This window comes from Populus trichocarpa, chromosome 5 (genome assembly GCF_000002775.5).
Source record: "Populus trichocarpa isolate Nisqually-1 chromosome 5, P.trichocarpa_v4.1, whole genome shotgun sequence".
In the NCBI taxonomy this organism is placed as follows: Eukaryota; Viridiplantae; Streptophyta; class Magnoliopsida; order Malpighiales; family Salicaceae; genus Populus; species Populus trichocarpa.
The window spans coordinates 10,969,888-10,983,014 of NC_037289.2; the positions used below are offsets into that span (position 1 = coordinate 10,969,888).

The window sequence follows — 13,127 nt, forward strand, 5'->3', positions numbered from 1 at the left end:
ATTCATGTGGAGAGACACTGTATCAATCTATAGTGTTTGTGAGGAAAGGTACAGTGTTTTTCCTACATGATTTAGCTTTATTACAAAGCTAAATTCTAACCAGATCAATATTAAAAAATAAAATCGACAAAGATAATTTTAGAAAAAATTATTACAAAAAAAAAACTTAAAAGAAACTGGAAAACAATCATGTGAGGAAAAACTGTAGCAATCCATAGTGTTTTATGAAAAACACTATGGATTTAGTGTTTTCCCCATATGATCTAGCCTTACTTGAATTTACTTGTAATTGTAATTCTCAACCAGCTCAATGTTAAAAAAATAAAATTGACAAAGATAATTTTAGAAAAAAACAAAAAAAAAACTATGTGGAAAAAATATTGTAGCAATCCACAGTAATTTGCGAGGAAAGCTACAGTGCTTTCCCCACATACTGTAACTGTAATTTTTAACCAGCTCGATATTAAAAAATAAAATCGACAAAGATAATTTTGAAAAAAAAAATTAAAAAAAAACAAAAAAAAAAACCATGTAGAGAAACACTGTAACAATCCACAATGTTTTAAAGAAAAAAATTACAAAACTAAATTCTCAGTCAGCTCAATATTAAAAAAATAAAATCGACAAATAAAATTTTAAAAAAATCATAAAAACAAGAAAATAGAAAAACCATGTGGAAAAACACCGTAGTAATCCACAGTATTTTAAAGAAAAAAAATTACAAAACTAAATTTTTAACCAGTTCAATATTAAAAAAGTAAAATTAACAAAGATAATTTTAAAAAACAAAAGTATTGTAGCAATCCACAATAATATGTGAGTTACAACACTTTCCCCACATGTGTTTAGCTTTATGTATAATAATATAATGTATAATAATGTAATGGGTGTTGGTGAACAGTAATCCCCCCACACCCTTTAGCTAATAACATGGTTTTTTTTTTTTCCTGAAACTATTGTTTTTAATTAAATGGAATAAACGATAATAAAGTTAAGTTCAATTAAAAAGAAAAACAATTCCACCAAACTTGTAAACCGGAACAACTTGGGTTACCCTAGCAAATAGATAAACCATTTTAACCTTGTAAAAAGACAAAACAAAAAGAAATAAATTACAAAACTTAATTTTCAATTACATCAATATTAAAAAAAATAAACAAAAACAAAATTTTAAAAAATAATAACAAAAATTTAAAAAAAGTTAAAAATGAAAAAGAAAAAGTAATATACTGTGGATTATTATTGTAATCCACAATGCAATGAATGTAAATAAATAATAATCTTTTTTATTAATGGATGTTAGACTATTATGCAATATTTGTAAGAGTGATGAGTTGAAGCTCCATTTGTGAGATTGTAAATATTATGACTATAATTATTTATAAAATAAATTTAAAAACAAGGTATATTCCAGTTCATTTTACAGCGACTTAGTTGGCACTGTTTTATTTATTTTTAGTTTTTGAATAATTATTAGATTTTGGTTACTTTAATTTTTCTTTTTAATTTCATCAAGTTTTCATGATTTTAAATCTAAATTTGTTTTGTTTTATGTTCTATGATATATTCGCAATATCAAAAAAATCTTATGTTTGATTTTACAAAATATAATGTTATTTTATCAATTAAAAAATGTAAACAATAGAATCAAATTTAACACAAATGAAAAGGCCCTTTTTCTATTTTAATGTTCATGGGCGTAAAAACTTCAATTTGATGCATGAATTTTTTATTTTTTTATCTTTATATTTAGAAAGTCTTATATTTAAGTCCTCAACTTTATATCTTTTATATTTTAGTCCATTAAGTTTGATTGAAGAGAGATTCACTAGAAATAAAAGAGGAGAGAGACTGTTCGGTAAACCATATTTTAGCTACTAAAAGGCTGATTTTGGTGTCAATAAATTTATCTTGGAGAGAGAGATTCAATAGAGATAGCGTTTCTCTTGAACATGTTGTGAAAAGTAAATCATAACTAAAAAAGTTGTTTTGGATTTAATTGGATTTTGGTTTTCTAGGGTGATCATAGGAGATTTTTTTTTGTGTATTTTAAATGGGTTTACTAATAGTCTTGTGATGTTTTTTTTTTTGGTATTTTCAAATAAAAACATGTTGAAAATTGAGTTTTTGAGGTCCCATAACTCAGACCTTAACATTCTAACCATAAAAAATCACCAAAAAATAAACCAATAGATGATTCATTGCTTATCCAAGTAGACAACAAGACGTCTGTTGTATTAAAAAATTTAGAAGGCAGATAACATATTGTCTACTAATTAAAAAAATTAGGCGCATAAACATCTGCTTTCACAAACATGTGTTTGGGATAGACATGCTTGAAGTTTTTTCTTAGACATCTCATCCATTCATTTAAAATAATAATAAAAAAATAATTTTTTTTATTAAAATAATATTTTTATAGCTTTCCAATCAAATCATTGTTTGTAAGAAGATTATATTTTTTTTATGATGATATTATTGAGTGATTTCTAATTTGTGAAAATTTTAAAATGATTTTCTCATTAATATCGAATAAGAATAAAATATTTACTTTTTATATAGTTTCTTCAAATTTATTATTCATAGAACTTTTCATATACATGCATAAAAAGGAATGACAGATGATTTTTTAATTAAAACTTGCTTTAACAATTATAATAATTTTTTTAGTTAAAAAATACTTATAAAAAAATATGTTTTCATCAAGTTAAAAAAGAAATGCATAAATAAGAAAGTTAGGTTTTTAATTAAAAATATTTTTTTCCTTTTTAGTTTAGATCATTATAGCTTTTTCAAATATATCTTTATTATTATTGCTGTTTTTTTATTTAATGTAAAAAAATTATTTAGTTGTTAAAAGAAAGAAATTACATGAATCAAAAAACATAATTTTGAAAAAACAATTCTCCTTTATAATCTTATTTTTTTTATATTTCTTATAAATATCTATCTTTATTATTATAAAATCAAATAAAAAATAGATTTAAAAAATTCCCAACAGCGGCGTTCGAGACGTATAACTAGTAATTTCTATGCAGCCGTATATGTGGTTGCGTATGAACACATGTAATTGTCAACTTCCTTCCACTCTCCAGTCTCCGCTGATCTATAAACTCCCTCTCTCTCTATATGACTTCCATAGGACTAAACAAGGTTCCCAAAGTGTTTGACTTTTCCATAAAATCAACGCATGTCATAAATATATTACTTAAATGTAATTATTTTAATTAATTATAATAGAAAAAGCTATGGATATATTTTATAAAACACAAACAACCACGGTAAATGATTTAAAGTGGGATTGATGTATTTTTTAGAAATTTAAAATTTTTTTGTTTGAAATTATTTTTTTATATTATTTTGATATGCTGATATTAAAAATAATTTTTAAAAAATAAAAATATATAATTTTAATATTTTCTAAATAAAATATATTTTAAACCATAACTATTATAATTATTTCAAATATTCCCTTGTGAAAGTCTTTGGCTCCTTTCATCTTCTTAATTACGAAGCATCCTAGCTAGAGACTATTCTCTTGTTCCACGATGTGAATCATTGCTGGCTTTTAGATTATCAATGGTTTTTTGGATTGTTTTAGTGCTTTAAAAATATTTAAAAAAAAAATTAAAAATTTTTATTTTTTTGTTTTAAATTTTTATTTTTTTAATGTTTTTCATCATTTTGATACGTTGATGTCAAAAATATTTTTTAAAAAATAAAAAAAATATTATTTTAATATATTTATAAGTAAAAAATACTTTAAAAAATAACCGTAACCACACTCTCAAATATGTACTCCCTTTGTCTAGAAATTTAATTTTGAGGGTTTAGACTGATTGATGAATGATTTTGTTTCTTTTATATATATATATATATATATTAATTATGGTTAGAGATTTAAATGAAAGATATTTTAGTTTTTGTAAGTGATTATCCCTACCACAAGATCTTAAAATAAAAGGATTGCACGTAGAATTTATTCTAATTATTTAATTATATTAGAAGATAAAATATAATAATCAAATCGCCCAAGCCTGATCTATTTCTTTAATTGATTCCACGGTCCATATCTTCAAAATGCATGACTTTTCTATAAAATCAACACGTGAATTCTATATAATCAACACATGACATAAACATGTTACTTATGGATAGATTTTATCAAACGCATTTAACAATCATTAAAAGAAGATTCTGCATGCTTGATTTTTACTTCAAATCTACTCATAAACTAGTATATATAACTAAAATAAAGTTTTTGAAATCTGAAATATTCTTTCTCAATTTTAACTGGGGAACTATTTCTATTTTTTTTCAAGATTAATTTCTATTTCATTATTAATAAAAAATAAATAAATCGTGCAAGGTTTATTGTTTTAACTCTTCAATGATTGACGCTAGAATTTCCTCTCTCTTTTTTTTTCTTTTTTCTTATAGAAAAATTGAATACAACGGATCTAATATTAAAAAATCCGAGTAAATATAAAACACGTGTTTGATGTTTTATGGGTACCCGACAAACAGTGAATAGTAGACACGGCTGATCTCTAACTACGCGGTCCGTATTCATATCGGAAGACCTCCCCTATATAAACCCTCGCTTTCCGATTTTTCCTTCCACAAAAAGGAAAAAAAACTCCAAAAACACACGCTTGTGAATTGTGACCCTTCCTTCTGTCATGGAGTGGGTAAGAGGGCAGTGTATTGGATCCGGCAGTTCTTCTAGGGTTCATCTTGCAACCCTCAAACAACATCCTTCGGTGCTGGCAGTGAAGTCTTGCGCAGAATCTGACTCTAGTCTACTCGAGAACGAGAGGGAAGTTGTCACGGAGCTTGGTTATTGTCCACAAATCATCCAATATTTCGGCGACAGCCATACCGTTGAAGAAAAGAACGAGCGTCTATACAATCTGTTGTTGGAGTACGCTAAAGGAGGCAGTTTATCACAAAAACTCAACAAATTTGGCTGCTTTCAAGAGCGAGATGTCAAAGATTATGCAAGATCGATTCTTAAGGGTCTGCGTCATATCCACGCCAAGGGTTTTGTTCACTGTGACTTGAAACTTGATAACATATTGTTGTTTGAGAATGAGGAAGTAAAAATTGCAGATTTTGGGTTGGCAAGGAAAGCAGGAAAGGCACAGGGGAGAGCGGAAATTAGAGGGACTCCTCTATACATGGCCCCCGAGTCAGTGAATGACAATGTGTACGAATCAGGGGTTGATATTTGGGCCCTTGGGTGTGCTGTTATTGAGATGTTGACAGGGAAACCAGCGTGGAGTTGCAAACCAGGGACCAATATGTTTGTATTGTTGATCAGAATTGGGAAAGGTGATGAATTGCCAACAATACCTGAAGAATTGTCCCAACAAGGCAAAGATTTTCTGTCTAAGTGTTTTGTCAAAGATCCTAAACGAAGATGGACTGCTGACATGCTTCTGGAACATCCTTTTGTTGCTGATCAAGGGAAGGGCACTGTTCCATTGAGAGAAGAAATTGAAGTGTCATCAACTTCACCAAGATGCCATTTTGATTTCCCAGATTGGGTTTCAATTCAATCACCATCACCTAGATCAGAGTTTTTGTCCGATGATGGAGTGGGATTAGTCTTTCCTTCATTAAATTCTTCTTCTTGGATCTCAGCTTCAGATAGAATCCGGCAACTGGCGAGTGATCAATGTTGCAATTGGTCGGATTCTGGATTTTGGGTCGCTGTTAGGTGAGCCAGAGTCAAAGCAGAGAAGGAGATGCAAGCAATTGGGAAGATAACTTTTCATTAACATCGACCTGTTGATATTATTCATTTCATTTTTTTTTTACAGTCATGATTGGAGGCTCAACGGGTTGAGCTCACTGTACAGATTTTTCTAATTTTTTTGCCTTGAAATACAATTTAATTGCTTCACCAAGAAAGTTGGTCTTTTTTTTCTCCTTACAGCTGTTATTATTGAATATGGTTGTCATCAATTTTTTTTTTTAATTATTTTACCAGTTGATGGCATGAATCTCTGCCTTGAACATGATAGCTATGACGTATTTTACATGATAGCTATGTAATCTTGTTCTGGGTTTACTAGAGGCATAAAGAAATCTTTTAGGTTTGATTCTTCCTTTTCTATGTTAGGAGAGAATTTAGTACGATCGATTGACTGGATTCGAAAGTATTTTCCTTTCTTTTTTCTTAATCCGATGTGAAATTGCCAATTTGGTTAAATTAGGAACTTTCCTATTGCCAGTGAGAAAAAAAAAATTATTTTATTTCTTTCCGTCTCCTAATGGGAAAAGGCCCACCTTGTTAGACCTGATGAAGAATCAGGGAAGCATCCTGGAAATTGTTCTCTAAGATACCTTGATGGGCACCGTCGTCGTGACCCAATGGCATTCGTCAGGAACAGCAGCGGTAATTTCTCTCCCAATCCAAAGACTGAGGCAACGCAGAAAGAGACCAACTATTCTATGTAAAAACAGGCCACCAAAGTCACCGCAGTTTGTTCATGACCGGCGGCCTTTGCTGAAGACTTCTGTCACAACCACCTCTGTCGTTTCCATAATCTTAACCCCATTTAAAAGAAGAAAAAAAAAATATAAATGATTAAGAAGATTTGATGGGATCGTACAACTGCATGATAGATCAGATGGAAACTTGAAAGCAATGCATCAATCAGTGGCTTGATATAAACAACAATTTATTTATTTATTATTAAAATTTATTTGGTCCCGAATATATTCCACATTTTACACGAGGGAACATGCCCATTGATGTAAACGTGGGCCATTTTGAGCATGCGGTAATTGAAATACTATAGTGCACACGTGGGCCTTTACATCAGGCAAAATGTTTGGTCACAACAACTTATATTGACTTTCCTTTGTGTTGAAATTATTTTATTATTGTTTTAGGTCGAGAAGGACAGAGAACTCTCATAGGCTCGACGCGTTTCCAAGTTTTTAAGAATGGATTTCTTGCTCTTCTAGGCCTCAGCTAGCGAGAGCCCGAAATCTATACACAAGTTCGAAGCAAAGTTTAGGGCCTCACCTGCCTAGAGGAACCTAGTGTTTAAGAAATCTGAAGTTTTTTAGTGTTATTCCTTTTTTCAAAATAGACGGTAAATTCATTTTCAAATAAAAAAATATATATAAATGGTTTGTTTTATATAAAATATTCAATTAAAAACACTCCCTTTGACGTAATAGATAAAATAAATTTTAATTTCTTTGACAAAGAAATTAAAATTAAAATACTTTTGATTTATTATTTGAACACGAGGGAATAATTTTCTTTGTATGGATGTTTCGTCTTATTTTGCGTGTATAAGTTCATTTTGATATTTCCAAGAAAATCTTGGGAATTTTTATTTTCTGTGGATTTTTTTTGCACTGCCAGAACTATTTTCAAACGTGTTGATCATTCCCTAGATATATATTTTTGAACAAAACTAGAGGGCCAATCCGAAAGTGTGAAGCCTGTGTAATGCCCGAGGTTTCGAAAAACTCAGGTCGATCGGGCGGCGTTGCCTAAGCACAAAAAACCTGCAGCCCGGATTGAGCCCTGCTTGCTGCTTATACAAATCTGACTGCCCACAAACAAATCTAGAGGTGAATTAGATTTTATCTCAGATTGGCTTAAAGCTACAACCACAAGCAACTTTACCAAGCTATTTGGTGCCCATTTTATTGATTTGTTTCATTAAGGGTCTTTTGTTTACCATAAAATGTTTTAAAAATAAAAAGAATATTTTATACATAAGATGTATTTTAATGTTTAACTTGAAAAATATTTTTTTATATTCATAAAAATAAAAGATAGTAGTGATGGAAAGATAATGATAATGATAATAATGATAGCAGTAATAGAAAAGTGGTTGAATGATTTAGTAAGTTCATCACTATTCATAAGATATTTTATGAATTGAAAATAATTTCTAATAAAAAAAATTAAATTTAAAGGATGACCGTAAAATATTTTTATTATTATTTAGTTTTCTTGTGAAAATACCTTGCAAGAAATAAATATAGAAAAATATTTTCTAGAAATAATAAACATGGAGAAATTTATAAAATATTTTCGTGTAAAATATTTTATAAAAGACAATCATACATAAAATCTAATTTAATTTTCTGGATGTTTGTGAAGAACATGTAGGATCTTTATGTGGGATTCTGTTGTGGGATATGAATATAATGTAGTCATATGGACAATGAATTTATTTAAGCATCAATCTAGTCTCGTGGTCAGAAAAATAAATTAATAACAAATTCCACCGACGAATCCTGCATGCATTTTCTTTTATTTTCTGATGCTAATGGGTCCAAAATCTTCTCTGACAATCAACTACAGGTACTTTGCCAGTTGCCTGTTTTTTTTTTTGGCAGATTTACTCATTTTGCCTGATTGCCATATGAATATTTATTGATAGCTGCATTTATTCTTTCTTGATTGATAGAACTTTAAGTTGTCTGCGAAACCTAGTTTGCCGGTTCATATATTATTGTGAAAAAACTATAATAATTATTGATGAATATTGCAAGCTAGAAAGAACACAAGATTTAACATGAAAATATGCATATATCCACATGAATGAGGAGCTTTACTTACCTCTGACTGGAACTCCATCTATGACTACAGTACATAGTAATCTAAAAATATCTCCTAATAATTTATGACCCTTCATCACTGTCATAACACATTTACTCAGCTTCAATACTCTATTTTTAAACTTGAAATTAAAGCCATTACGGTCTAAAGTGACTAATGAAATCAAATTCTTTCTTAAATCTGGTATATTTATAACATTACACAAAGTTCTAACAACACCATTAAATATTTTAATTTTAATTTTAATATTCCATATTCCTAAAACTTTGCATAGATCATCGTTACCCATTAGAACTTAATCAGAATTGACTAACTTGTAGGTGTTTAACCAATATTTATTTGGTTTCATGTTATAAGAATATGCTGAAAACAATATCCAAGAATCTGTGAGATGATCTGAACTAGATGAAATAGAAATCATATCTCTATCGCCGATCTCTAAGTCCTTTTCCACTATATTCACAGGCTTTGATGAATCCTCTTTTGTTCTCTATATCCCTTTTTTTTTCTTAGGACATTCTCATTTTATATGCCTTATTCTTTCACACTTATAACACTATATGTCCTTCCTTTTCCTAGATCTGGACCAAGCTTTATTGTTTCTCGATTCATTCCAGGATTTGTTTCTCCCACACTTTTGATTACTACTCACCACCAGCCTTTTTCCTTGTAAATTTTCATCACTAGCTTTCTTCCTTAAATTAAAACTTAAAAGGGCACTTGTGATCTCTTCCAGTATGAGGGTTTCATTCCCCCACATCAGAGTTGTAACCAAATTTTTAAACGTAAAGGAAGCAGGAAGGGAATTCAGTAACATCAACGCATTATCTTCATCGTCGAACTTCATATCAATTCCCTTCAAATCATTAATGATCTAATTGAACACATTGATATACTTATTCAAATTTATGCCCTCCGACATCTTAAACCCAAACAATTTCTGCCTAAGATAAAGTTTGTTTAACAATGACGTGGACATATACTGACTTTCTAGTTTTTCCCAAACTTCTACTGGTGATTCCTCATCCATGACATGATGCATCATGTCATCATCCAGACAAAGCCTGATAGTTGCCACAACCCTCACTTTCAGTTCCTACCAATATATGTCATTCATGCCTTCTAGTTGTTTTTTATATAACGCCTTTGTTATGTCCTAGTGGACCAACAGATCTTTTATCCTTTTTTGCTATAATCCAAAATTTTCAAATCCATCAAACTTGACCATGCTAAATTTTGCATAAGAAATCCTTGACATCATAGACAGGCTTTGATACTAATTGCTGTAAGAGACCTATGATAATTATTGATGAATATTTCAATAGGAGAGAAACTAGAAAGAATATAAAATTTAACGTGGTTCAACAATGTGCCTATATCCACAGGAGCGAGGAACTTTTATTTTCACTAATGTTAAATAAGATTACATAGTATGTATTTATAGTAGACCATAAACCACTAAAGGAGCCTAACCGTCCAAAAGTCCAACCACCTAAGGGGTATTAAGAATTTTTTAGTAATACTCTTTTACCGTACAACGAGAGCATTATTTTCACTATATGTTGTTCCGCTTTGCTTCACTCCACTCCAACATCTATCTATAAGTCATAAACTACAACAAATATTAATGGAAACAAGTAAAAGACCTTTTTTTTTTTTCATGTAGATAAATAATGAGGGGGTTTAGGAGGTGTTTGGAAGTGTGGTAACAATTGTTTTTCAAAATGCTTTTAACTTGGAAATGAATCAAAATATTTTTTTTTATTTTTAAAAATTATTTGTAATATCAGTGCATCAAAACGATTTAAAAACATAAAAAAAATTTAATTTTAAACAAAAAGATTGAAATTTTAACCAATTCTTGTTTGAAACGCAATACCAAACGGAGTGGCTTAATGCTTACAATACCAGTAGCCACGTTGAAATAAGAGTAAGATAGATATAGAGATGTTAATGTAACATGGACAACAAAAACAAAAAGCAGTGTTGTAAAATATGAGCTTCGCTGCGAAGTTCACTAACACCATTTCTGTTACCAATCCTAAGGAGTCCATTCCAGCTTGTACGATAAATTTATATAACACTATGCTTTACAAACATAAATCAATATCCCATTCATCATCACACAAATTCTTCAATATCTTTCTTTGATTTGATATGATGGAATAACAATAAATTAGAGGACAATGTTATTCAGTTTATGGAGCATTGAATTTATACCTTCATGCTGATGGTGGGTTTTCGAGGCTGACTTTCACCCCAAAGAATCAAGGAAAACAAAGAGAGAATACAAAACCCCACTATAAAGCAAGAACAACTAGTAATATCATCAGAAATATAAACGAGTCTAGTATGCTTTAGCAATATAATTGATTCAAATCAACACCATAAAAAAGCTAGTAACATCCATTTTTGTTTCATTGATTGTGTTCATTTTCTATGTAATTAGTCTTTGTACAATTATATGATGATGTTTTAGGGACAAAATCATCTAGTCTAGACAATTTAAATGGAAATGCAAAGACGAGCATTATGGAACAATTTATATCTCTATTAGAAGCATGCCTATACCAAAAGCATGGAATTCATTTCATTATTTAAGAGATCTAACTAGTTAATACTTTGTGCTCCTATATCCAACTACGTATGTCCTAAATGGGTATTAAAGGACTCTTTTTATTTCTCACTTCCCATGGCCAGGCTGCCACAAACATTATTGGGTTGACCCAAATATGACATTGATTACTTATCTTACTTTTCTTACCATGAAAGACTTACCACGAACTCTTTATGTAAACAAATCTTTGTCTGGTCACTTCCAAAAAATCCAGAATCCTTATTCAAACAAGCTTGTCTTCATGATCAATCACCTCTAAAGGATTCAAAATCCTTTTTCATGCAAACAAATCTTCATGACTGGTCACCTCTAAAGAATCCAAGATCCTTTTCTATAGAAACATGCCTTTGTGGTTGGTCACCTCTATATGATCCAGGATTCTTCTTCATGTAAAAGCATATTCATGACCGACTATGACAAAATGCCCTGCCTTATCCTACCATGACCTGAAATAACTTATTATTTAAGTGAAGTATAGGATTGGTCTAAGCATATAAAACTCATCAATCAGAAGAATCGCCTCGACTAAACAAGTACTCTAGCCTTTAGGAGAAACATCTATAATCCTAACACTCGGTCTATAAGTTAAACTCCTTAGAAAACCTTTTAATAGACATAGATTACTTCACTTAATGGATGATCTAACTCTAGCTCATATTGAGGAGACACCATTACACTTTTACTTAAATATTTGATCTTACGTGACAAAAACTCAATAGCTTTTATACGAGCTAAAAATACTTTTCCTATGCAAGAAACCTAGGTTTCCTAACCATTTTAATGCACAATAACACGCCATACAGGATGTAATGTTTAATAAATGAAAAAACATAAATGAACATGACAATAGCGATAAGGTAGTATAAAATAAGCCTAGACCAAGTAATATTTGATATACATTGTTAAAACCCCACAAGAATAGGCTAAAGAATCATAAAAAAAGCTATACAATAAGCAAAATCAATCATTCTTTACCAAAGAGGCCTCTGTTATGGGATTCTACCTGACAAAATCCAAATCATGACTCTCATTTCCTCATAATAGTAGTACCAGACCAGACTGTCCAATATGACCTTGTTATGCAAGGACCTTCACAATCAATTCCCTTCCCTTCAAATGCACTCTCTTATATTCTCATAAATGAAGAACAAAAGATCTAAGACAAGTCAACTTGGATAATTAGGGACAAATTGAAAAAAAAATAAAAGCCGTTCATCATATCAAGTAACTTGTCCACCATAATGGTTAGCAAAACATTTGTTCATTCGTACATGGCTAGGAGCTTCTTAGAAGAATATTTAAGAGCCTTCAACCAAGATATTACAGTCTAGGTCTCATTGGCCTTCATACAAACCTAGTTACTCTCACTCCCTAAACTTGCATATGCTAACTCTAGTTCCTCCATTTCTTAACGAATAGAAAAAACATATTGGTCTACCTTCCTAAGGTTCTCGTTGATTGTCTCTAATTGTAATGCTTAAGTATCTTTCTCCTACATGATTTTCTAATAAAAATTCTTGGGAGATTCGAAGTTAAGCTTTTAGTTTCACTTGTGTCTCCCTCATACACCAACAAGATTGAAGGCTCCCCCTATATTTAATATTGGCTTAAGTATTTTGTATAAACACAACCTCCAAACGCTTAGCGAGGCGGGCCTATATTTGAAAAGACTATAAATACCTTTCTATAAGGAATAAAAAATTAGCAAATAAACAAATAAAATATGAATAAAATTTATATAGAGCACCGTTTGCATAGAAAGCTCTAGTCGATAGGCGAAAGCTACTCTTGTTCCACTGCTCTAAGTCCCTAAAAAGTAGATTTATTTTCTTGAATGTGCTAATCATAGGTTTGACATTCTCCTTCCATAAAAAAAGGTTATCCTAGAGCAAGGTCATTAACGCTCTAGTT

At 30.3% G+C, this 13,127-nt stretch overlaps 1 protein-coding gene across 1 annotated transcript; it reads left to right on the forward strand.

Moving 5' to 3' along the window:
- The first annotated feature begins 4,614 nt into the window (after positions 1–4,614).
- Positions 4,615–5,916, forward strand: LOC7489736 (mitogen-activated protein kinase kinase kinase 20). The gene has a single exon (XM_024601683.2). The coding sequence runs from the start codon at positions 4,683–4,685 to the stop codon at positions 5,724–5,726; it is 1,044 nt and encodes a 347-aa protein (XP_024457451.1). The 5' UTR covers positions 4,615–4,682; the 3' UTR covers positions 5,727–5,916.
- The last annotated feature ends 7,211 nt before the right edge of the window (positions 5,917–13,127 follow it).

Bases quoted from the DNA above. Each gene is read 5' to 3' on its own strand.
- LOC7489736 (XM_024601683.2), top strand. From the start codon at position 4,683: ATGGAGTGGGTAAGAGGGCAGTGTATTGGATCCGGCAGTTCTTCTAGG.